The sequence below is a fragment of the Bos indicus genome, chromosome 19 (genome assembly GCF_029378745.1).
Source record: "Bos indicus isolate NIAB-ARS_2022 breed Sahiwal x Tharparkar chromosome 19, NIAB-ARS_B.indTharparkar_mat_pri_1.0, whole genome shotgun sequence".
NCBI classification, from domain to species: Eukaryota; Metazoa; Chordata; class Mammalia; order Artiodactyla; family Bovidae; genus Bos; species Bos indicus.
This window is the reverse complement of record NC_091778.1, coordinates 21,128,436-21,154,088: the sequence shown is the minus strand read 5'-3', so window position 1 is coordinate 21,154,088 and position 25,653 is coordinate 21,128,436. Positions and strand designations below refer to the sequence as shown.

Below are 25,653 nucleotides of genomic sequence, written 5' to 3'. Positions count from 1 at the left end.
CCCAGAAATTTATCCTAAACAGGAGATGATTCCAAAGGGGATAAACCCCACACGATTTTATCAGACTTTATCAAACTTCTTCGAGAAGACATCACACATCCTTGTAATAGATTTAATAACAGCCGTTTGTTTTATAGCACAGGTGCTCTCCATGTGACCTCACTGAAGCCTTATCACACACAACATATGATGTAGGGTTTATAGGTGAGAAGGTCAGACTCAGGTGAAGTGGCTTGCCCCCGATTACACAGCTGTTGGGTAGTAGTGCCAGAATTTGCATTTAGGTCTTTCAAATTGCTGTGTGGTATTTATTTCTTCACAGGCGCTCTCTTTTCTGCTCTGGCCTGTGTGAATGGCTTGGCCATGCTGATGGCCTCCGGCATCTTCAACTCACTCTACCCAGCCACCCTGAACCTCATGAAGGGCTTCCCTTTCCTCCTGGGAGCTGGACTGCTATTCATCCCAGCCATCCTGATGGGGTAATACAGGGCTGTGACTCACGGTCAGAATGGAGCCGTTTACCTAAAGGGCTCCTCTTCCTCCTCCCAACCTCCTCGTTTCTGGAGCTCTTCCCCTGTGGGTGTCTCTCTCCCCTTGCAGATGGTTGTCTGATTCTCTGGGAGCGGCTCTCCGGGGGCAAGGCAGAGGCCAGTAGGGGAAGGGACACGCTCACAGTGCTGCTCGGCAGGGCTGTGTTCTCGCACTCAGATCCCCTCGCCCCTCTCCATTCCCATTTTACAGATGCAACAACCGTGGCAGAAATGTGCTAAAGGGAAGCCTGGAGAGCTTCCTGGGATAGTTGTGGCTGGGCCCCGTGCTCACCTGACCCACTTGCTTCTCTTCCCCCGAGCCCTCTGTTTTGTCTTCCACCTCTTAGCTTGGGGAGGGGGTTTACCTGGACCAGCCCACCCAATAAAGCCCATGTCACTCCTCCAGGAGTTGAGGGTCCCCCGCCCCATGTTAAGTTTGAACCCTCTCTCTGGTCTCTCACAGGATACTGGAAAGGGATAATCATTGCCCTGAATTCCAGGAGTTTTCCCAGAGCCCCTGATCTGCCTGGACCCGAGGACAGAGGGCAAGAGGAGCAACGTGAGCACTGACCAGCTGGAAGGAGACGCATCTGGATCCCAGCCCTTAGCATAGCGGCAGATCCCCCCAAAGGGCTGTGTTCACCTTGGACAGGATGGTCAACCTGGACCAAGGCCCCTGCCGCATCCACAGCTGTGCCAGCCTATGACTCCTAGATCTCGAATTGTCACCCACTCAGGGCAGGGGGTGGGGGAGCCCCTATTTGGAACAGGGGTCTGTTTACCCTTTAGGCCATGAATCACACAGAACCCTCCAGGGGAGGGGAGAGGTCCTGATGGAGGGACCAGTTGAAGCCTGAGGGCTGGCACCTCTGCTTCCGAGCCAAACTGGGCAGCTCAGAGTGTTCAATTCATCACTCCTTAGTGATGAACATGGTACCTTTGGGGGAGGGGGTGCTGTGGGAGGGACTCGGTGTCCCCTGGAGGGAGAATGCTGCTGTCTCTGGGTGGGAATTAATCTGCTAGGCTTAGCAGTGCCAATCATCATAAGTCAGTATAATCGCCCCAAAATGAACTTCCTGGCTCCCCCATGGCATTAGGCTATGGGGCCTTGTTTTCCCAGTTTGCCCACCATAGACCAGGCAGCAGCAGCTTCTGGAAAGGACAGGAGCCCCCAGAGTTGCCATGAGATTGGTACCGGGCACAGCTGGCTCAGTCCTCATCTGACTGCCCATTGTCTTCTGAGCTTCTGGGCAGCAAAGCGCTGGCACGCTTGCATTAGGCCAGTGGAAAAGCTCTGGGCAGAGCCCTGGCTGCTCATTCCTCGGAATCAGAGATCCACTCCATGAAGGCACCCGTCCCGATCTTCCTGGCTACACCAGCCCAAGCGGAATCAGTTTTTGCTACCACTCAGCTCTCTAACACTCCCCATCTCTAGGCATTTCAGCAGGGCCATGTGCCGACACCCTCTCTTGAGCACCTGTATATCAACAGGAACCTGGAGATGGGCCCAGCCTCCCCATATGGTTCAGGAGGCCCAAGTCCCAGAGAATGCGGGGCCCATTTCTAGGGTGTTAGGGAAACCTGAAATTGAAAGGCAGAATCAGATTGGGTCTTAAGGCACTGGCTTTGATGAGGACCATAAACCCCCAAGAAAATCAGATTAACACCTGACTCTTCAAAACAGAACTGGCCACATGGCATGGCCCCCTGCTGGTATTTCCGCCCTCATTCTCTCACATGCCCTGCCAGCCAGGTTCCTGGTTAGAAATCACGCAGGTAAAATGGGGGTGGCCCAAGGCAAACCAAGGTCAGTTGTGGCCTGTTACCAGATTCCCGTGTCACTGTCCCCTGTCGTGAGATCAAGTGAGGAGAGGTCCCTCTCCTGGCCCAGCGGTGCGGATGTAGGCAAAAAGGCTCTGGGTTGACCTCAGGCCTGGGATCTACTCCAGGTACCGCCTCTGACTCGTATGTGGCCTTCTGTGAAGGGGTAGCTCAGCGACACCCCCCAATTATCTGGTCATGGGTTCGACAAGTTCGGAAACACTAGATTAAATATTGTTCTTAGATCCTTCCTACCTCATACATTCTAAAATGGAATGCCTCTATTTGTGGGGCCCCAGGAAGGCTAAATGAGTTGGAGCTGGACTTTAGACTTTTGTGTGTTTCTTGGTCATGAGCAAGGTCTTGGTCTCGGAGAGGGCTGGGATGGGGTGAAGCTGACTCAGCCCCATAGTGGGGGCAGCAGTTACAGCCCATCTAAGCAAAAAACTCTGACCCTTTCAAAGCAATGTCAGAGCAGGCTGGGGGTTGGGGGGAAGGCTGTTTCTCAGCCCTCTGTCTCAGAAGAGGCTCTGTGAGGCCAGGCCTAGGTGGACAGTGAGGGCCAAGGTGCCTGCCCTGGCTGCAATCAGGGCAGTGGTTGGTTATGGCGAGGGAGGCAGGCCCCTGAATGCACTGGTGAGGGTTTTTATTTCAGCTGCTCCAGCAGGGCCTGGAGGCTGGGCTCTGATTCCCCAGAGAGAGGAGGCAGGCAGTGGAGGGTGTGCTGGGCAACTTCTCCGAGTACTGCCGGTGAGGGGCCTCTGGAGGGAGTGGGACTGATGGGGAACAAGAAGACAAGGCCTTCTCTGGAGGAGACTTGTCACATTATATTGTTACTGCCTCTGCTCTTGGGGGCAACATCCGCTGTCCTGTCCAGGGCCTGACACTGGTGGGCGTTCATGAAGCATGAAGGAGAAAGGGTCAAGGGCACCCAGAGGACTGGCTAGTGTATCTGGCAGGGAAGGGAGTGGAAGGAAGGAGTTCCAAGCCTGAAGCAAGACCTTTGACTTTGTATAGATGTGGCTGGGGAGCTCCAAGGGGGCCTGGCTTGCATCCGTGGGAGGCAGCTCTGGGACCTAAGCCAGCTGTGAACCCACTGCCCCTGGGAGGGGAGGGGCTGGGCTGGTGCCTGCCGAGCCCATTAGCTGGAGCCTGCATTTATTGGCAGGAGATGCTCTCTACCCCTGGCAGAGAGAAGGACCGAGGAACACTTCTGCTGAGTTATTTCTTTATAGCCTCTGGGTCAGCCGTCTGTTGTGAAAGCCTGTCCCCCATGGCTAGAGTCCTGGGGGGCAAGAGGGAAGCTGGCCGTTCTGTAGAGCAACAGCCCTGCTTGGGGTGCAGCCTCCTGGATAATTCTCAAGGGAGCAGTGCCCCTGGCCATGGACGGGGCGCCAGGAGGCCCGGTCTGCGTCCTGGGGCTATCTCTAGTGACTTGGGACACTGGGCACGTCATTCAGGTCCTTCTCTGTCAGACGGAGATGATACCAGGTAAGGTTGCTCTGGTGATTATAGGCCAGGGGGTGAAGTGTCAGGGAAATGACCAACATCTGTGAGGCCTTAGAGCCTGGCTGCCTAAGGTACTGAATGTCATTCCTTGGTCACCAGCTTTAGCCTACCCAGGAGTTCATGAGGAATGCAGGAACTCGGGCCCCACCCCAGGTGTCCTGAATGGAATTTTAACAAAATCCTCCTGTGATTCAGGTGCATCCCATCCCCCTCTTCAGGATCTTGCTTCTCCTCACCGGCTTTGCCCCTCCCCTCCCAGAGGGCAATGGGTTCACACCTTGGGGAGCTACAGGTTCTGCCCAGGCTACTTCTGCTGCCCCATGGGGCTGCCTCGCTCCACCTCCCTGAGTCAGTGGGTGGTGAGCAGCCTTTGGTGGGTGGATGGGGGGCTGAGCCAGGCTGGGCAGAGGCCTGGCACACAGCACCAAGGCATAATAGGTTGGCTAGCTGCACTCTGAGACACAGCCTCCCCTGCTCAGGCCTAAGCAGGAGCTGCCTTTGCACCCGTGAGCACAGGCTGCAGCTGCTGACCAGCCTGAGTGAGGGCCGGCTCGCCATCACCCTGACCCCAGGTGTGGCAAAGGAGGCTGCACATCAGGAAGGCTGGGAGAGAACCTGGGGTCAGGCCAGGCTAGCTACGGGCACTGAGTGGCTATGAGGCAAGGCCACAGGGCGGTAGGAAGTGGTGAGTGCAGGGGCCAGGTGCACCCTCAATGGAGACCATGGCTGGCGTCTCGTCCCTGGCTGGCTCCCAGGCCCAAGCCCTTGCTTGACGGAGAGGGGTGGCCATGGCACCAACCCCTGCTGGAGTTTGCCTGCCTTCACTCTACTCAAGCTGGCTGTTGGCAGGGCAGGAAAGCTTAACACACAGAAAACCCTCCTCCTCCAGAACCTCCTCAGAGCTGAGCAGTGACCCTTCCACACTCAAGACAGGAACAGAGGGCAAGGGCCTGGGGGAGGTCTTAGCACCCCCAATGCCTGGCTTCCCTTCTCTTTGCAGATACTGAGGATGTTGGGTTTGAGGTGGACCATGAGGGCAGGGGAGTTAGCTATTTCCTGAGAAGAGCCTAGGCTGCCTCAGCCCAGGGAGGCCAGTTTGAGGGGCTGTTCCACTGGGGTGGGGAGGATGAGGGAAATGGGAGTCATGATGGAAATGGGAGCTAGGGGCTGGTTAGATGGGGCCCAGGGGGTGCAGCGCTCTCCAAACTGGTGTCGGAGCCAGCAGATGAGTCCCGGGAGGAGCGGCCCTGCAGGAAGCGGATGATCTTCTCAATGGTGGCCTCCTGGTACTCGTGGGACCACCTGTGGGTACACAGGCGGCTGGGTCAGAGGGCTGGGCAGAGGGCACTGCGGGCCGGGGGCCTGTGTAACCCGCCCCGCCCCCTCCTCACTTGATGCCGTTGAAGGTGAGCACAGCCTGCATGTCCTCCGGCAGGGCCTGGGGCTCTGGCCACTTGAAGCCGTCAATGACAGGCACGATGTTCTTGCCACAGCTCAAAGCAGTCACGATCTCCTAGAGAAAGAAGAGAAGAGACGACACTGGGGACCCATCTTGGGGCCCTGGGGCCAGGCAGGCACTGGGAGGGATAGTAGCCCAAGGCTGAGCCCAGGGTTGAATGCTGGTCCTGAAGTCCACCTTGACTTCTTAACCCACTATGGTATAATAAATACACACACACACATATATATATATCTATGTGTGTGTGTGAATACATATTTATAGATGCTTCCTAGATGGCTCAGTGGTAAAGAATCTCCCTGCCAATGCAGGAGACACGGGCTTGATCCCCGGGTTGGGAAGATCCCCTCGAGAAGGAAATGGCAACCCACTCCAATATTCTTACTTGGGAAATCCTACGGACACAGGAGCCTGGTGGGTTATAGTCCATGGGGTTGCAAAAGAGTTGGACACAATGACTAAACAACACCAAATATATATATATATTCTTGGCACAGAGCTCCTAAAGCCCTCTCAGATGACCTGGGGATGGGGATCTGTGCCTAGATAGCTTCAGGATGGGGGCTCGTGGCCAGGAAGAGGAAGCTGTGATTAGAAGGTTGGAACTTTCAGCCTCAGCTCCTCTGCCCCCCACAGCTCCAGGACGAGAGAAGAGGGGCTGGATTGAGACGTCACTAGTGACTCAATCGTGCCTACATAATGAAACCTCCATAAAACCCTTAAGGACTGACCAGGTAGGTTGGTGAACACATCTAGGTGCAGAGAGGGTGGCCTGGAGAGGGCATGGAAGGGCATGGAAGCTCCATGCTTCCCCTGCCCACGCTCCCAACTCCCCCACCCACTGCTTACCTTGCCCTGTGCATCACTTGTATTTAAATGTTCCTGAATTGTATCTTTTATATTAATAATAAGCCAGTAATAGTTCTCTCCTGAATTTTGCACATCATCCCAGGTCACACTAGTGGTAGAGAACCCGCCTGCAAATGCAGGAGACATAAGAGATGAGAGGCTGATCCCTGGGTCCGAAAGATCCCTGGAGGAGGGCATGGCAACCCATTCCAGTATTCTTGCCTGGAGAATCCCACGGACAGAGGAGCATGGCAGGCTACGGTCCATGGGGTTGCAAAGAGGCGGACACCACTGAAGCGACTTAGTGTGCATGCACGCACGTCATTCTAGCAAATTATTGAACCTGAGGGGTGGTCATGGGAACCCTCTGAATTTGTAGCCAAGACAGACAAGCAGTGCAGATGGCCTGGGACCTGGGACTGGGTCTGAAGTGAGGGCAGACTTGTGAGGCTAATCCCTTAGACTAGAGGTGTGTAACCTCCGGGATCTAATGCCTGATGATCTCAGGTGGACCTGATGCAACAATTAAGTACACATCCCCCTCCCTGGCCTCTGGAAAAATTGTCTTTCATGAAACCGATCTCTGGTGCCAGCATGGCTGGGGGCTGCCGCTAAACCACGGCATTTGACGCTCATTCTAGGCAGGTAGTGAGCATCGGAACTGAACTGTGGGACAGCCAGCTGTGTGGTGGAGTGGAGAACTAGTTGTTGGTATGGGAAAAAAAATCCCAAACAAATTTTAGTATCAAGAAGCACATCCCACCCCCTGCATCCAGACTGATCCGTCTGGAGCCCTGCCAGTTGTAGTCCTTACTCATTTCTCAAACCTCCTCCTTTTTCTCCACCTCCACCCCACCACTGCCCTGCTCCAACCCCGTATTACCATTAAGCCCCACCAGGTCTCTTCTCATCCATTCTAGCCTCCTCTCATTCATCCTCCAGGTTGCCCCTTCACCTGGCAGCTCTTCGCAAAATGCAAATCTTATCATGTCACCCCCTACTTCGAATTCACGACTTCACATGGCTCTTAGAATAGGGTTCAAGGCTCTGTGTGATTGTCCGCAACTCACTCCTCAAACTCCACTCTGCACTGTCCCCTCAGCCACACAGATCTCGCAGCCTCTTAGATTTTCCATCCTCCCTCCCTGCTCAGGGCCTTCTCGTACATGCTTCTTCCTCTGTCTAGAACATTCTTCCCTTCCCTCTCACCTAGCTAATACCAACTCATGTTTCTGATCTGAGCTCAATCAGCTTTCTTAGAGAAGTCTTCCCTCACTTTCCCTGACCAGATCAGATGCTCCTCTTACAGGCTTTCATAGGCTCTGCAGCACTTGCTACAGTTGGAAATTTAAATTCACAAGTGAGAAATTTACTTAATATCTGTCTTCTCCACCAGACATAAAGGTGGGGACGATGTACAGGTTTCCACTCCCCTTGTATCTTCCGATCTTTCACAAAGCCCTGCCCACAGCCTGCCTTTGCTAAATATTTAACAGCTGAGGGGCTGTATGAATGAATAAAATAGTACAGCATTTGGGGGTTGCACTCTTGAATCATCAGATCTGTGTTCACCTCTGGGTTCTCTGACACAGGCTCTGTTATGTGAGGCAAAAACAACAGGCTCTCAAAGCCTGTTTTCTAATTTCTAAAATAGGGGTAATGATAGTTTCTAACTTGTAGGGTTGTTGGGAGGAATAACTGCTATCCCACGGCAAGTGCTGGACTAGCAATTAGCATGCAGTGTATGCTTAATAAATAACAAGTGTTATCATTTCCTCCTCTGTAAAGTGGGGATAATAAAACTTACCTCACCAGGTTGTTCTGAGGATGTTGCTATTAATGGGTGCTCGGGTAAGTGCTTATTGAGTGTTTTTTCCTTTCAAGGGGAAACCCCAGAGATTGGACTTTTTGAGTGCAGTTCACTTGTGGTTTTCCATATTGATTACCCGCTATAAATGTGGCTTCGCGGAAAGTAGTTTCAAAACCAGAAGCAATTAAGCACTAAAACCAACCAAGGAGGGATGATGGAGCCTTTGGGACTGGTCCAAGGCGAAGGCTCCCACCACCTGCCTGCTCCCCACTCCTTGCAGTCAGCTGGAACAGTGAGGCATATCAAGCACCCTTGTGAAACAGAGCCTTCCTGGGGAAGGAATCTCTGTAACTTCGACCCCGACTGGCTTCTGGGGAACCTCTCCATTTTACAACTGAGAAGAAGGAAGCCCAGCGAAGGGATTTGCTCCCAAGTCACACACATGTGAGCCCGGGGGGCCCAGACTCAAGCATTCTGATTCCAAGTCCAGGGCCATTTCAGCCAAGCTGTCTGCCTCTCTGCTGATCACCTGGGTGAATTCTGGCCCTGCAGCAATTTATTGGGGAACCTTCAGACATTTGCTTCATCCATTAAACAGAAGCAAAAGATAGGGATCTGTGCTCACTGCACAGATTTAGAGGCTGGCCAAGAAATGACTTGCTCAAGATCAAACAGCCAGGTAAGAATGAAAACTGAGTTGAGTCTTCTGACCTAATAAACCTAGTAGATATGGACAGAGGTCTTGTCCTAAAGCAGCCAAAGAGACAAGAATATGCGCAGAATGACTAGATCATATATAAATTGGTGTCAGTGTAAAGTCAGGTGGGTAAAATTCTTACTTGCTATAAGAACATGGAGAACAGAAAAAGCATCAAGGGAGACTTCATGGAGGAAGTCCATTCTCCTGCTCATCTCAGCTTCATCAGAATCATCTGTCTGATCATTGACTCAATTATTCTATAAAGTCTGCCAGAGCCTACTTTGTCCCATGCATGGTTTTAGGCATCAGGCATGCATCATGAACAAGGCAAGGTTTGTGCTGTCCTGGAGCTCACAATGCTCCTCTTTTTCTCTCAGAAGGCTGCCTGCCACCTACTCTAAGCCATGATTCTCCAGGGTGTCTCTCTGACCCAGAATCCCCTCCCCAAACCAAACCCAGTGTTCAGCCCCTCCTACACCCTGGAGTTGGGAAGAGACACAGACAGTCACTCTGGTGTCAGCTGAATCCACCCCTCAGATCTGAGTCATAGGATAAAGCTGAATCCGAAGAAAGTGCATGGGCTTTGGAGTCAGAGAGACAAGAGTTCAAAGCCCAATTCTGATTTCTGCCCCAGCAGTGTGGCCATTAGAAAAACTGTTCTACTTCTCTGAGCCTCAGTTTCTTCACTGTAAAATGAGAAGGCAAGACCAGTAATAATGTAGGTTTCAGCACTTTTCTCATCCCTACCTTTGTTCTTTGCTCATGCTGTTTCCCTGCCTGTGATGCCTTCTCTTCCACTGACATAAATTCTTTAGACTCAAGTTCTTCTTCCATGAAGTCTCCTCTGATTTTTCCAGCCCTTGATGCTTTTTCTGTTCTTCATGTTCTTATAGCAAGTAAGAATTTCACCTACCTGACTTTACACTGACACCAATTTATATATGATCTAGTCATTCTGGGCATATTCTTGTCTCCTTTGCTGCTTTAGGACAAGGCCTCTATCCATATGACTGCTGCTGCTGCTGCTGCTAAGTCGCTTCAGTCGTGTCCGACTCTGTGCGACCCCATAGATGGCAGCCCACCAGGCTCCTCTGTCCCTGGGATTCTCCAGGCAAGAACACTGGAGTGGGCTGCCATTTCCTTCTCCAATGCATGAAAGTGAAAAGTGAAAGTGAAGTCGCTCAGTCGTGTCCGACTCTTAGTGACCCCATGGACTGCAGCCTACCAGGCTCCTGCTTCCCTTAGCCCTGGTCCCAGTTTCTGCTGACTAATGAGTAATGATTAATAATCTACAGATGTGATACCCATCCATCCATCATCCATCCATCCATCCATTTTACTGTGTGTTATGCACTCAGGATACCATGGGGAAATTACACAGTAGTAGTACTCACAATAATTGTATTAACAATAATAATTGCTGCCATTATACAGCAATTATGTGCCAGGCATTCTGCTAGGCACTTCACAAATTTTAGCTCTTTTAATCCTTGTAACACTACCCTAGGGAGGTAGGTACTATAATTATCCCACTTTCCAGTAATAAACATGAAACTCAGGAATTAAGTAACTTGCCCAAAGCCAGAGCCAGGATTTAAACTCACAGCTTTGCATTCTTAACTTTTCCACTGTGCCTATCACTATGCTTTTCTGCCTCCGTTCCCTCACAGAGGTTATTTTTCAAAGCACGTTGATCCCTCTCTGACCCTCACAACAGTTCTATGAGGTGAACAGGACAGGTAAATTATCCTCATTTTGTAGATGAGAAAACGGGCCTGGAGAGCTAAGTAAGTTGCTACAGTCCTGGTACAGTCACAGTGGTGGCTCCTGACTTCCAGCTGGGCCATGGAAGTTGCTGGCACATGCAGACAAGAAAGAGAATAGATCACTAGTGGGAAGCTGCTATATAACACAGAGAGCCCAGCCTGGTGCTCTGTGATGACCTAGAGGGGTGGGATGGGTGGGAACCTCAAGAGGCAGGTGACATATATATATAACTAAGACCAATTCATGTTGGAAGCAGAAACCAACACAATATTGTAAAGCAATTATCCTCCAATTAAAAAAAAACACCAAAAAAAACACACACCAAAGATAGCAGAAACATATAAAAATAAAATATAAAACAAACTGAAAGACTGAAAGGGGAAGCGGAGCCCTGGGCCACGGGCCAGCTCTGGGGTCACCCGGGCCAGCTCTGGGGTCACCCAGGCCAGCGCTTACCTTGTGCACCCAGTCCTTGCAGTCATGGTCTTGCATGCACTTGTCTAGAGCCCCAGCCGACAAAACCAGCACAAAGTTGCGGGCACTCATGATGCTCTGGATGAGTTTGTCCTCGAACTTGCCAGCTTCTAGCTTCTCCACATCGATGAAGACACTGAAGCCATGCAGCTGCAGGTGCACCTTCAGGAGGCTGCCAGGAGGCCCGGTGTCACTGCCGGGACCTCACCCCGAGGCCCCAGGCTGCCTGCCGTCCCGCCCCCCTCACCTGGCCAGCTGGGAGCCCGTGTTCCGCCGGTAGCTGATGAAGACGTCTGGAGCGTCCCCGCTGGGCTTGCCACCAGTGCAGGGCAGTGGGGAATGTAGCATTTCTGAAGCAGACAAGAGACGGCTTGGTGACGGTGGACCTTCCCCATCGTTCACCACGAGGTACATCAGCCCCTGCACACCCTGCCCTCTCAGCCCAGCCCAGGCAGAGTGGCTTGCTCCCAAAATGGTCAGAGAGGGCTTCCCTGGTGGTCCAATGGTTAAGAAGCTGTTGGCCAATGCAGGGGACACAGGTTCAATCCCTAGTCCGGGAAGATCCCAGATGCTGCAGGGCAACTGAGCCTTGAGAGCCACAACTCCTGAGCCTGTGCTCTGCAACAAGAGAACCCACCTTAATGAGAAGCCTGTGCACTGCAATGAAGAATAGCCCCGCTCACGGCAACTAGAGAAAGCCCACGCAGCAGTGAAGACCCAGTCCAGTCAAAAATGAATAAGTAAATAAATAATCCAACTTCAAGTGCGTCACTGCCCCCACTTAAAAACTGTGCATGAGTTCCTACTCCCTACAGAAAGTGTTTGTAAGCTATTTTTGCTGAAGCACCCTCTTGTTTTTAAAAAATTAAATCTCAGGGATGTACTGGGAGCTGCAATGTAAAAATGATAGAAATTAATCTGCTTTGGTTCAAGCAAAAGAATGGAGCCAAAGCCCAATCCATGTCCCCTGTGCGAGCTTAATGCATACTTAGTGAATGAATGGATGAATGAAAATAATCCATCTTCTTATACTAGTCAGACAACACTCACAATGTTGTCTGTTTATGAGGTAGCAACGCAGAGATTGAAACCCCAGTTGTCATTTAATGACTCTGATAACCTTAGAAAATGTATTTAAATCTTAGTTTCATCATCTGTAAAATTAACACCTATGATAGAAATGTTCTTTATCTTTAATTCAGATAGTAGTTACACAGGGGTAGGCATTCGAAACTGTTCAAACTGGTCACTTTTAAAGTATACCTCTTTTATTCTTTAAAAGCTTTAAAAGCTGACTTAAAAAATTAACACCCATTGCACAAAATGGATGTAGAGAGGGAATAATATCTATTTAAAACTTAATCAGGGGCTTCCTTGGTGGCACAGTGAAGAATTTGCCTGCCAATGCAGGGAACACAGATTCCATCCCTGTTCTGGGAAGATTCCCCACTCCTCGGAGCAACTAAGCCTTTGCACCTTGAGACACAACTACCGAGCCTGTGTGCCGCAACTACTGAACCTGTGCACGCGAGAGCCTGTGCTTGGCAACAGGAGGAGTCACCATGATGAGAAACCTGAGCCTCGCAAGGAAGAATAGCCAGCTCACCGCAACAGAACTAGAGAAAATCCGCGGGCAGCAGGGAAGACCCAGCACAGCCAAAAATAAAATTTAAAAAACTTAATCAGGACCTGGTCTATGGCAATTGATGATAAACATTAGCTATATAGTAAATTAGTAAATTAAATAAATTAATAAATCAAGAGGGCTACTAGAACCCTAGACTTCACCCTGACTTCCCTAAAGCACCCACACTTTGTAAGCTGTCGGCTAATAGGATAAGCCCCTTGCCTTCCCACCCACATTCCCTGTATGCAGCCCCCAGGTGGGTCTTACCTCCACACTTGCTCACACTGCTCCCTCCACCTGGACCACTTTTCCTGCTACCACCATCCCTTCCCCCACCCCCAATACAGCCTGCAAGACCTGGGCAGCCCACCCCAGCTCTCCACAGCCCAGGCCTGGGCGCACAGGGTAGCTGGTGCTTCCTCTAGGTTCCCACTGGAGTCCTGGGCATGCTACCTGCTGCCCTCATGTGCTTGTTTATAGATCTGCCTTCCTTCCACCCTCCTACCCACCTCAGACTGGGAACTTGGGTTTTTTTTTTTTTCACAGTAATCACTCATTTGCATTTAAACAATTGTATCACCCAATCAGTTAGCTCTTAATACTATAGATTTTAGAGTAGAAAAATCATACTGTATACTTCTTGTGTCAAGCTTGCGTTGATTATGTTTATGAGATTTGTATACACTGTGGGTGGAGTTAAGTATTTCCTTCATATGCAGATACCACCAGTGATGGTCATTCAGGTTGTTTCTAGTCTGGGGCTATGAGAAACACAACTGCTTAGATGGGGAACTTCTTGAGGGCAAGAACCCTAGAATTCACTCTGACTTCCCTAAAGCACCCACACTTTGTAAGCTGTCGGCTAATAGGATAAGCCCCTTGCCTTCCCACCCACATCCCCATGTTAGTCACTCAGCTGAGTCCATTTTTTGCAACCTCGTGGACTGTAGCCCACCAGGCTCCTCTGTCCATGGAATTCTCCAGGCAAGAATACTGGAGTGGGTAGCCAGTCCCTTTTCCAGGGGATATTCCCAACTCAGGGATCAAACCCAGGTCTCCTATGTTGCAGGTATATTCTTTACCCCGTGAGCCACCAGGGAAGCCAAAGTGCAACATACTCATCTTTGCATCCTCAGAGCCCATGTGGCACAGCCTACATGCTCAATCAATCCACAGTGAGGCTCCAAGTCCCCACAGTGCGTCTCCCTTCATCACTCCAGGGCTGGCGCTGGGGCCGAAGCTGGGGCAGGGGTGGGGGCCCAGGTGGGCGGGCTCACCTCTGGCGGCCGTGAGGATGCGGGCGCGGTGCACGCCCAGGCAGATGCCACAGTCCTCCAGGAGCTGCTGCTCGGACACGCGGTGCAGCAGCGAGCGGTCCAGGCCGCAGCTGACCAGGCCGTAGGTGTATTGGCGGAAGCGCGGGTCCAGGCTGCCCAGCCAGTCAGCCAAGTTGCTGCGGTCGCACGTTGCGTAGTTGGCGAAGGTCTTGAGCTCCGTGAGCTCCCGGAGGAACCTGAACCCAGGGGAGGAAAGGATGCTGAGGTCTTGACTGGGGAGCGAAGGGGGTGTAAAAACTAGCGGGCTAGGGGCTCTGTACCTCTTGCGGATGATGCCCGACTTCATGCCCAGGTCGGTCTGGAGTTCCTCGTCGGTGAGCCGCAGAAGCAGGTCTCCATCTACTTGCTGCTCCTGGAGGAGGGGTCAGATGTGAGGAGAGACCCCTCTCCTCAGCCTGTGGACCCCACCCAGCATAAGATCATGGGGAGGGAGCTGGAGATGGCGCTGGGAGGTGGATGGGACCCAGATGAGAACCGTAAGACTCGGAAAATGGCTGAGTACAGGCTCCCCACCCCGAGAAGGCCACCCCGGGTGCCTCAGGCGAGCGGTGCCGGGATGGGGCGCTGTCGCCTGTGTGCAGGGCGCCCCTAGAGGCCACGCGGCCCTCGGGGATGCGCTTGCTCCGACTGCCAGCCGGCGACCCCGTGCGGCTCTACCCGGAAATTCTCGCAGTACTGGGAGAAGCCGATCTGCTGCAGCCACGTCTGGACCTCGGCTTCCTTCCAGCTGGGCACGCTGGGCAGGATGCGCCGCGGCACCTCCTCGCCCAGCAGGCGCAGCGCGCGCTTGGCCAGCGCCGATGTGGTGCCATTAGTGGAGTAGGAGACGAGGCGTTTCAGGCTCTGGATGGCACCTATGTCGCTGAATACCTGGGGAAAGTGTGGGGAGAGGAGGTCTTGGATGCACCAAATCACCAGCCGCCCGGAACATGCCTGGTCCCTCCCCTCCCCTCTTCTCCCGGCTGTAACCACACTGTCTCCCCTTGCCCTGCCTTCACCCAACAAATCACTGAGTGTTGTGGATTTCCCCTCCTGTTGTTCAGTAGCCCAATCACGTCTGACTCTGCGACCCCATGGACAGCAGCACACCAGGCGTCCCCGGCCATCTCCCGGTTTGCCCAAGTTCATGTCCATTGCATCGATGCCGCCATCCAGCCATCATGTCCTCTGACGCCCTCTTCGCCGTCTGCCCTCAATCTTTCCCAGCATCAGGGACTTTTCCAATGAGTCAGCTGTTCTCATCAGATGATCCCCTCATCTCTTCTCCCCGCTGAAACCACACAGTCTCCCTTTGCCTTGCCTTCATCCAATAAATCACTGAGTACTGTGAACTCCCCCTTCTGAAGCTCCCGCAGCTATTCACCAGGTCCCTCTCATGTCTCCCCTCTACAACTGCTGCTGCCCTGGGAGAAAGCCTAGATCTCAGTATGGCTGCCAGCTTGGGCACCAGGCAGCCCTCGCCCACCAATCCCTCCTCCTCCCATCGCCTTTCACCAAACCACCCACCTGTACAGGCGCTCCCTCCTCTGGGCCTCAGCTGTGCTATTTCCAGACCCTTCATTTTTCCAGCCTGCTTGTGGGAATCCTACTGATCTATTGGATCCAAATTGATTGGCACCTCCGCCATGCAGCCTGCTTTGATTCCCTCACAGCTGGGCCCATACCTCCAATGAGACCTTGTGCCACACTCTGAATGCCATTGTTGTTGACTGATAGTGCAACTTCCACTGGACTGGAAGCTGAGGTCATGTCTTAATCTTCCCTGGGGTCCCATAATTGGCACACTGCAGGGCACTCACTGTGTCTTTATTAGACGGTTCTCACTTGGCCTTGCTGGGAAAGAGGTGCCAGAGTTGGTGGTCATGGCTTTTGCCCAGACCCCCTCCTTGGGGTCCTCACTCTGTGCTTCCCTTTAAATCTCTCCTCCCAAAGCAGAATGGCCTGCTTTGTATCACCAGTCCTCCCACGGCCCCACTCTGGGGTGCAGAGAGGAGAATCAGAAGCTCCTAGAACACCAGACCTTGGAAGAGGCCTCAGAGACCCCTAACACAATGGTCTCTTCTGGATCTATGGGAACACACACAATGGGTGACAATCACCTGTGAGACACATTCCTCTGATGTCGCCTGTGCAGCCCCAGATGACCACTGTCATACAGACAGAGTCTGTCCATGCAGTGTGCACCATTCTCTGTGCACCAGAGGTCACTAACCCCCAAACCTCCAGAGGAATACAAAGGAAGGAGAGTGACGTTATGTGAAAGTAAAAGTCGCTCAGTCGTGTCCAACTCTGCGACCCAATGGGCTGTAGCCCGCCAGGCTCCTCCATCCATGGGATTTTCCAGGCAAGAATACTGGAATGGGTTCCATTTCCTTCCCCAGGGGATCTTCCTGACCCAGGGATCAAACCTGGGTCTCCTGCATTGCAGGCAGACTCTTTACCTTCTGTAATATTTAAAAAACAAATCCTAAAAACTTTTGATAATTTAACTATTAGTAGTCTCACATTCCAGGGTAAAAACAGCTGCTGTGGTCTACTCCTTCAATTTTCCAGAGGACAAAAATGAGACATATAAAGGCCCAAGACTTCCCTGCAGTCAAGTGGTTAAGACTCCAGGCTTCCACTGCAGGGATGCAGGTTCAATCCTTGGTCAGGGAAGTGCTGCTTGCCATGAGTTTTAGCCAAACTTTAAAAAGGCCCAGAGAGGGGAAGCCAGGTACCCAAGGTCACACAGCAAGTTAAAGTAGAGGGCAAAGGCTATGGATCAGGCCCTGAGACTGGGAACCCCTTGGCACTCAGGTGGAGTTATCTGGCTGACACACAGATGTCCTGCCCCAAAACTGTGTCTCTATACTTCAACTCCTTCCTAAACTCCAGAGCCAAATGACAAAATGGCCCTCTGGAGTGCCCCAGCTGGTCATTTCTGAGGCACTTCAAACTCCAGGTGTCCCAATGAATTCACTTTCTGCCTACCCCCAACCTGTCTCCCTGAGTTCACCTTATTTCAGTACCGGGTGCCATCACCCACTGGGTAGGCTGTGTCCCAAGCCAGGAGCCAACCTCAGATCCTTCCTCTTCTTCACCCAGCCACCCAGCAAGTCTTAATTCTATCTCTTCAGTACCTCTGGATGGAGAAGGCAATGGCAACCTACTCCAGTACTCTTGCCTGGAAAATCCCATGGATGGAGGAGCCTGGTGGGCTGCAGTCCATGGGGTCACTAAGAGTCGGACACTGAACGACTTCACTTTCACTTTTCACTTTCATGCATTGGAGAAGGAGATGGCAACCCACTCCAGTGTTCTTGCCTGGAGAATCCCACGGATGGGGGAGCCTGGTGGGCTGCCATCTATGGGGTCGCACAGGGTTGGACACGACTGAAGTGACTTAGCAGCAGCAGCAGTACTTCTGGAATCTGTCTGCTCTCTCTGCCTCTGCTATTATGCCCCAGACCTGCACCATCCCAACTGCCTCCTGCCATGGCCTATCTGACCCCCTGGCCTCCAGCCTCACCCATGGCAACACCAACTCCTTGCAGCTGTCAGGAAGGTCTTTGTCAAACGCTGGTGTCCTCCGTGTAAAACCTTGGTCTTGCCTTCAAGGCCACAATGACTAGTCTCTAATCTTTCTCCTTATTTCACCTAACCCTTATGTATACTTCAAGTCCCAGTTTAATGCCATTTCTTCCAGGAAGCCTTCCCAGATTCTGTCTAATCCCCCATCCCTACTCCACCCTTCACCTGCACCCACCTTGGTCTTGCCCTGCAGACTCTTGATGGCTGCCTCCGCACAGAGATAGAAAGCCCCGATGCACTGCGCCTCCAAGCGCGAAGAGTCGAGCAGTGGCACCAGACGCTGCAGGTCGTCAGGGGCGCGGCCCTGGCTGGTGTCACTGGCGTCCACCATGCAGCGGGCGAAGCGCCCGGGATCCAGCGAGGCCACAAGCGGCTCCACGAGGTCCAGCGTGCCGGAGCGCTCCACCTCGCGCTCCACCTCCTTGTTGGTGGCCAGCACGGCCACGGCCAGGCAGGCGTGCAGGCGCAGCAGCTCGTCCTCCTTGGAGAAGGCGAGCGGGAAAAGCCACTCGGCGGCACGCTTCTCCACCATGCGCCGCTGCGCCGCCTGGCCCCCGTGCAGCGCGCAGTTGGCTAGCGCCAGCGCGCAGTGGCGGAGCAGCGCCTGGTCCGTGCGGCGGCACCAGTACAGTACCGCGTCCAGGCCGCCGGCTGTCACCAGCTTCTGGCACGTCTCCTCCGAGTGCTTGAACATGTGCTCCAGGATGCCGGCCACGCTGCGCGCCAGCTCCACCGGCTCACGCTCCTTTGCCAGGTTCAGGATCACGCCCAGCCCGATGCGCGCCACGCGGTCCCTGCCGAGAGAAAACAGGAGGGAGACATGGAGTTGCTGCGGCCTGGGGTGCTTGTCTTAACCTCACAGGGGTCACGGCCTCGTCAGTTATCCCCTCTGGGCCTCACTGTAGTGTCAAATAGGACGTGAGTCTGGTCCTCCCTGCCTCTCTCACCTCCCTCACTTCCTGCTCTGGTGCTGTGTGCTTAGTCGCTCAGTGGTGTCTGACTCTTTACGACCCCACGGACTGCAGCCCACCAGGCTCCTTTGTCCATTCCATGGGGATTCTCCAGGCAAGGATACTGGAGTGGCTTGCCATGCCCTCCTCCAGAGGATCGTCCCAACCTAGGTATCCAGCATTGCAGGCAGATTCTTTTTTTTTTTTTTTGCATTATCATTTTTTTTTCGTTTTCTTTTTTTTTTTAATTTTATTTTTCAACTTTACATAATTGTATTAGTTTTGCCAAATATCAAAATGAATCCACCACAGGTATACATGTGTTCCCCATCCTGAACCCTCCTCCCTCCTCCCTCCCCATACCATCCCTCTGGGTCGTCCCAGTGCACTAGCCCCAAGCATCCAGTATCATGCATCGAACCTGGACTGGCATCTCGTTTCATACATGCTATTTTACATGTTTCAATGCCATTCTCCCAAATCTTCCCACCCTCTCCCTCTCCCACAGAGTCCATAAGACTGTTCTATACATCAGTGTCTCTTTTGCTGTCTCGTACACCGGGTTATTGTTACCATCTTTCTAAATTCCATATATATGCGTTAGTATACTGTATTGGTGTTTTTCCTTCTGGCTTACTTCACTCTGTATAATGGGCTCCAGTTTCATCCACCTCATTAGAACTGATTCAAATGTATTCTTTTTAATGGCTGAGTAATACTCCATTGTGTATATGTACCATAGCTTTCTTATCCATTCATCTGCTGATGGACATCTAGGTTGCTTCCACGTCCTGGCTATTATAAACAGTGCTGCGATGAACATTGGGGTACACGTGTCTCTTTCCCTTCTGGTTTCCTCAGTGTGTATGCCCAGCAGTGGGATTGCTGGATCATAAGGCAGTTCTATTTCCAGTTTTTTAAGGAATCTCCACACTGTTCTCCATAGTGGCTGTACTAGTTTGCATTCCCACCAACAGTGTAAGAGGGTTCCATTTTCTCCACACCCTCTCCAGCATTTATTATTTGTAGACTTTTGGATTGCAGCCATTCTGACTGGCGTGAAATGGTACCTCAGCAGGCAGATTCTTTACCTACTGAGCCACCATGGAGAACCAGACTTCTCTGATTGTAAGGATACTCCATCTTGGCCACCGGCTTTCCAGGTGGCGCTAGTGGTAAAGAACCTGCCTGCCAATGCAGGAGACGAAAAAGACTCAGGTTCAACCCCTGGGTTGGTTTGATCCCCTAGAGGAGGGCATGGTAACCCACTCCAGTATTCTTGCCTGGAGAATCCCATGGATAGAGGAGCCTGGCCAGCTACAGTCCATAGGGTCACAAAGAGTCAGACATGACTGAATGCTTACATGCATCAGTAAGCATTGCATGCTTGCATGCATCTTGGTCACATCCATTGCCTCCAGGACACACTTTCCTGGAGTAGCAGTATGTGGGATGGTTTAAGAATTCTAGCTCTAGGGACTTCTGTGGTGGTCCAGTGGCTAAGACTCCGCACTCCCAATGTGGGGGGCTGGGGTTCAATCCCTGGTCAGGGAACTGGATCCCACTTGCTGCACCTGAGTTAACATGCCAAGACTAAAGATTCCACATGCTGCAAGGAAAACAAGATCCTGCATGCTGCAACTAAGACCCAGCTGAGCCAAAAAACTAAATATAAGTTTAAAAAATTCTAGCTCTAGAGCAGATCCCCTGGGTCCTGGTAACTTCTCTATCATATACTAGTTGTGGGACCTTGTGTACCTTCCTTTATTCTTTTCCTCATCTCATAAACAAGATAGAAACAATTCCTACCCCTAGGATTATTATGAAAACCCATGTAATAATCCATGTAAAGTGCTTGGCACAGTACCTGACTCTTGGAAAAGACTCCATAAACGTTAACTTTTTATCATTTGAAGTGTCACTTGAAGGACCCTATTCTTAGACTTGCCTTTCAATTTCTCTTCACTCTGTGCTCTGTGACTGGAGTGTATTTATTTATTCATTTAACAGATCATTTATTGAGGACTTACATGCGCCAGGCACTGCACTAGGGGCTGAAGTTAAACAGTGACAAAGAGAGACTGGAGTTTATACACAGCTAATATGGAGACAAATGGTAAAGTAAACAGTGTGTGAACAGAGTAACAGTTATCTGATCAAAATGATAGCAAAACCGGGTGACATAATGGAGAGTGCCTGGACAGAGGGATATGTCTGAGGAGGTGACATCTGAGAGTTAAATGTCCAGAGACCCCTGCTTGCAAGTATCTGGAAGAAAAACATTAAAAGCAGAGAGAACAGCGAGAACAAAAGCCCCAAAGCCTGATGAGCATGGCATATTCCAGGAAGAGAAAGAAGGTCAGAGATATTTGCAGTGTCTAAAACCAACAAGGAAAGATATAAAATCAATAAGGGATTCAAATGTAGAAAGGATATATAAATAAATATTCAAATCAACATGCAAAAGGCAGTAAATTCACCAGAAAAGGGGTGAAAGATACCACTGGGCAATAACAAGAGGAAATTCAGAACATTAACAAGCAAATAAAGAGATCAATTCACTAGTAACCAGAGAAATAAACATTAAAACAGCTGTCACTTTACACCCATGAAAGGGGCAAAAAGCAGAAGTTACTTCAAGTGGTTGAGTTGGAAGTTTGAAGGGAAGAGTGAGGAAAGAGTTCTGGGGGTCTTTTGAGCCAGCTCAAAACATTTGGACTTCATTTTTCTAAAAAAACTTTCTGTTCATGTATTTACTTATTTGTATTTTAGATAGTGTTGGTCTCTTCTTGCTGCACACAGGCTTTTTCTCTAGTGTGACAAGCGGGATCTTCTTTCCACTTGTGGTCTATGGACTTCTTGCTGCCGTGGCTTCTCTTGTTGTGGAGCTCCAGGCACCCCGGCTTCAGTAGTTGTGGTGCTGGGACTTAGCTGCCCCGAGGCATGTGGGATCTTCCCAGACCAGGGATCGAACCAGTGTCCCCTGCATTGCAAGGCAGATTCTTAACCACCAGACCACCAGGGAAGCCCCTGAACTTCATTTTGACAGCAAATGGGGAGCCACTGAAAGGCTTCAGGAAGGGGAGTGACCTGGTAACACATGGATTTTAGGAAACTCATTCTGGCTGTTGTGGGGAAGACAGTCAAAGGGAGAGAGCTTGGAGGCCAGGAAAGCAGGCAGGAGAGTTGCCACACTCCAAGCAGAGGTGAGTGTCTTGTCTTCCTGACTTCCACCAGTGATGCCCCTCAAAGACTTACAGGCCCAGCCAGCCATCAATTCCTTGCCCAGGGAGCACCACAGTGACCACAGTGCTTGAGACTCTGAGTCCACTGCAGGGCCCAGCTGAGCCCAGAACATGGCCTGAGGCCAGGAGAGCTTTGCTGATCTGATCACTGAGCTCTGCAGCCCAAAGGAACAGATGGCTTCCAATCATCCACTCGGGCAGTCAGCACTATAGTTGTTCCTTTAAGCAATGAGAAAGCCAAAGCTCAGAGAGGTTACATGGCATGCCCAGGGTTACACAGCTGGTGGGAGGCACAGCTGGGATTTGAATTCACATCTGTTTGTCTTCAGGGCTCAAGATCCTTCATCTGCAATTTGTGCTTCCAGAACAATCTGACTATGTACACTCCAAGTTTATCAGAGCCAGGAATTGCTTAAGAAATCTCTAATCCAACAACACCCTCATTCCTGAGGCTCAGTGAAGGGAAGGGCATGTTGAAAAGCAGCAATTCAGAGACAGAACTTTATTCTTTTTTTTTTTTTTTAGGAATTCTATAAGGACTTTATTTTACTTTTTGATGAGGACCATTTTTAAAGTCTTTATTGAATTTGTAATAATGCTGTTTTCTTTTTTTTGTCATGCAGCTTGCAAGCTCTCAGCTCCCCAACCAGGGACTGCACTCGGGTCATGGCAATGAAAGCCCGGGATCCTAACCACTAGGCCGCTAGAGAACTCCTAAGTTTTCATTTCTTGAACCTCAGCCCTCATCTTTCTCTATGCACTTGGCATCTTTATAGAGTTGAACTCTGCGCTTATTGTGAGAATTAGTCACTCAATTCCCAACTCTTCTGTAGCCTTAGAGGCCTTAGAGGTCTGGGTTCAAATCACAAATCGAAAGGAGGGGTAAACTACACACGTATACACATAGACAAGACAATGTGTATATATATTGATAATATACACACATATGCAAGTGCTGGTATATGTACAGACTCTCTCAGGAAAGACACACAAGAAACTCGTTTCTCCAATTTGCCTCCAGGGAAGGGGCCTGGATAGACAGAACGTTTAAGTGTGTACCTTTTTTGTACTTTGCATTTGAATTTAAGTGCGCTAGTTTTTTTCCCCCTTTCTTTCTTTTTTAAAACCCATCCCCTCCACTCATTCACTATGTATTCTTAGAAAAGTCATTTGCCTCATTATGATCTTCTGAAGGGGGCAGGCTGTGATTTTATTGATTTATTTTTAAATATTTATTTATTTGGCTGTGTCAGGTCTTAGTTGCGGCATGCGGGACAGGGGATCCAGTAGCTCTGAGGCATGTGGGATCTTAGTTCTCAGACCAGGGATCAAACCTGCATGCCCTGAATTGCCAGGTGGATTTTTAACCGCTGGACCACTGGGGAAGTCCCCAGGTTGCAGTGAGAGTGTGGTGGGACCAGGCTCAGAGGGCCCTACCCTGACAGGCTTCTCCTGGTATTTCAGGGTCAATGAAGCTGTGACCTAAACCCCCAGGCAGTAAGTGTGGCAGCACCCCGGGGAGAAGAGAGCTGCAGGAAAGAGAATGGCAAAAGGAGTGGATACACCGATGGAAGAACCTCCTTTAAGAGGAAGCTGGTTGGTGGAGGAAGGAAAAGATTTCATAAACACAAATTCTCAGCGTGTCACTACACTCCTTCCTGTCTTGCCCTTCCAGCCTCCTCTCCAAGTAGGAATGGGGGAAATTCTGCCCTTCTCTGTGAGGACTTTGATCTTTTGATCAGAACCTGGCTCGCTGGGTTCTGTCCTTGGTCCTGAAGTGATGCCAACCAGCATGTTATTTCTTGAAACCAGAGACATGGTTAGCGTGACTCCTCTTTCAGTAATTCCGAACCAGGTGAGGATTGTTTTCAACTCTGAAAAATAGTGCTATTGGCATCTCGAAGCCCTCCTTTTCCTAGGGTGTTGGCTGTTGCACCCTTTCTCTAAGAGTTCAGGTTAGAGCTGCCCCATCCCACATACAGGACACACCCTTGGGCCCTGGCCCATCACATCCAGTGAGAGCCTGCTCCATCTGCTAGCCCTTCAGGTTCACAGCCCATCTCCATCAGGAAGATTAATGACTTACTGAACAACCCTAACTTGGTCTCCCAACTTAAACTGCTTTATTCATGCATTTTTGACAGTTGTATCATTTCCACCAACCACAAGGCTATCTTTACTTTTTGAAAATGCCCGTTATCCATGTCCATCACACTTGTGAGAGCTTCATAAACGGACAGCGACCCTTCCAAAACCCTTCTAAACCTGAGGGGTCTGAGAATTCAGTGTGAAACTGGAATGTGAAAGTCTAGTCTGCTCCAGCATGAGAGGGGAGAGAAAATGGGTTGGGATCCTCATATTCCAGGAGAGATTCTGAGAGACAGGAAAGAGGGGCCACCAGGCTTCGGTTGGACCCCACCTGCTATATCTTGGTTGGTGTGGGGAAGATGTAGTTGCCTAGCTCCACACTTCAGTCCCCCGTTCCCCCACCCATCATCCCAACTGAAAACCTCCTGTTCCCCATTAGCAGGCAGAGCATGAGATTATGTCTGTCCCTGTGACATGAAGCAAAATGAAAAGAGAAAGCAGGAAGTGGATTAGGGGTGGCATGAAGGCAGCAAGTAACCTTAGGTTAGCACTCATTTCAGCCTGGGAAGAGAGGAAAGGTATTCCCTCCTCCTGTTTTCTGAGCAATGTGTCCTCCTCTCTTGGTGGGAGGGAGATGGTATGGCAGAGTGAAGGTAACACAGAGGGATATCCAGTCCAAGGGGAGAAGGGCTGTGGGTTCAGAGGATCCCACCTCCATTCTCAGAACCAGGGACAGATTCACGACCTACTACTCCATTCCTCCCCTCCCTGTCTCATTCCTCACCCCACCAGCTCTGGGAGTGAATGCTGACTGCACCATTAGTTCATTCTGTGACTGCTGTACAAGTCATTAAACTCTTCCAAGACTCAGTTTCCTCATCTGTAAAATGGACACGCTGGTTCTCAACAGCGATATAATGCAAGGATTTGTGAGGTGAGGCAGGGAAGGCCCAGTGCGAAGCACTGGAGACCCAGGTGACCCCACATCCCGTGGCGCCCTCCGCCCCAGCCCGACCCCCTCACCGGTTCTCGGCCACCAGGATCTGCTCCAGCAGGCGGGCAGCCTGCACGCGCGTCTCCAGCTCCGGCGCCTGGAGCAGGCGTAGCAGCAGGTCCAGGCCACCGTCCAGGCGGATAGCGTCGCACAGGCCTTGGGCTACCTCGCGGCCCATGGCCGGTAGCAGCCAGGCCTCCTCGACAAGCTGGAAAACTTCAGTTAGGCCGGCTCCCAAGGCCCGCACGCTGACTGCCTGCTTCAGCGCCGACAGCGCCTGCTGCAGCTCGGGCAGTGCGCGCTCCAGGGCGCCCTGCACCTCGGTGCTTGCCCCCGGCGATAACTCGCGGGTCCTGCGGCTGCCCGCCACCCACCATTGGCTCGAGCCGCCACCCCCGTCCGGCCCCGGTACCGCTAGCCGCTCAGCGTCCGGCCGTGGGCCCGACATGGCGAAGAAACGGCAGAGCTTGTAGGCGGAGAGCAGCAGCGTCAGGACCATGGGCGCGGGGCTGCGGGGGACATCCCCTGTCTGGAGGGGCGGGGCCGGGCGGAGCGACCCAGAGCTTGGGAAAAGGAGGATGCGAGAGCGGACCGCGGGGGAAGACGATACAGGAGGGAGGGTGGAGGGAAGGGGACCAGGCAAGGGCACCGAACCTAAGTTTGGGGAAAGGGTGAGCGCAGGATCTTGGACGAAGAGGTTGGGGTGGGGGCGCAGGGCCCACTGTCGGGGACAGGCGGGAGGAGAGAGCGGGAAAGGCTAGGAAACTGGACCCAGGCGAGGGAGGGTTTAGGAGGCAGCAACTAGAACAAAGAGTGGCTCCAGTTCCTGCTAGGTTCGCTGAGATGCTCTGCAGCAGCCCCACCCCTGAGAAGCGGCGGACCGCGAGCCGACGCCCCTCCTCTGAGTCTTCCGGGGCTCC

General features: G+C 51.7%; 2 protein-coding genes across 2 annotated transcripts in view; one reads left to right on the top strand and one right to left on the bottom strand.

Moving 5' to 3' along the window:
• The window catches only part of SLC46A1 (solute carrier family 46 member 1), a 7,647-nt gene extending 5,037 nt beyond the window's left edge, over window positions 1-2,610 (top strand). Inside the window, exons 4-5 of the mRNA XM_019982096.2 lie at window positions 323-479; window positions 994-2,610. Of these exons, the coding sequence (XP_019837655.2) occupies window positions 323-479; window positions 994-1,051 (215 nt within the window). The 3' untranslated portion in view covers window positions 1,052-2,610. The remainder of the gene's footprint in view (window positions 1-322; window positions 480-993) is intronic.
• On the bottom strand, window positions 99-25,653 carry SARM1 (sterile alpha and TIR motif containing 1). The gene is made up of 9 exons (XM_070772731.1): window positions 24,763-25,653; window positions 17,632-18,250; window positions 14,541-14,753; window positions 14,144-14,235; window positions 13,824-14,059; window positions 11,167-11,269; window positions 10,902-11,091; window positions 5,252-5,373; window positions 99-5,162 (listed from the first exon to the last, which is right to left on the bottom strand). Exons 1-9 carry the CDS (start codon window positions 25,230-25,232, stop codon window positions 5,021-5,023), a joined length of 2,187 nt encoding a protein of 728 aa, XP_070628832.1. The 5' UTR covers window positions 25,233-25,653; the 3' UTR covers window positions 99-5,020.

Coding starts and splice junctions, on each gene's coding strand:
- SARM1 (XM_070772731.1), bottom strand. CDS start 25,232: ATGGTCCTGACGCTGCTGCTCTCCGCCTACAAGCTCTGCCGTTTCTTC. Junction 18,251..24,762: donor ATCCTGGTGGCCGAGAACCG/GTGAGGGGGTCG, acceptor TTCTCTCGGCAG/GGACCGCGTGGCGCGCATCG. Junction 5,163..5,251: donor CTCACCTTCAACGGCATCAA/GTGAGGAGGGGG, acceptor GTGTACCCACAG/GTGGTCCCACGAGTACCAGG.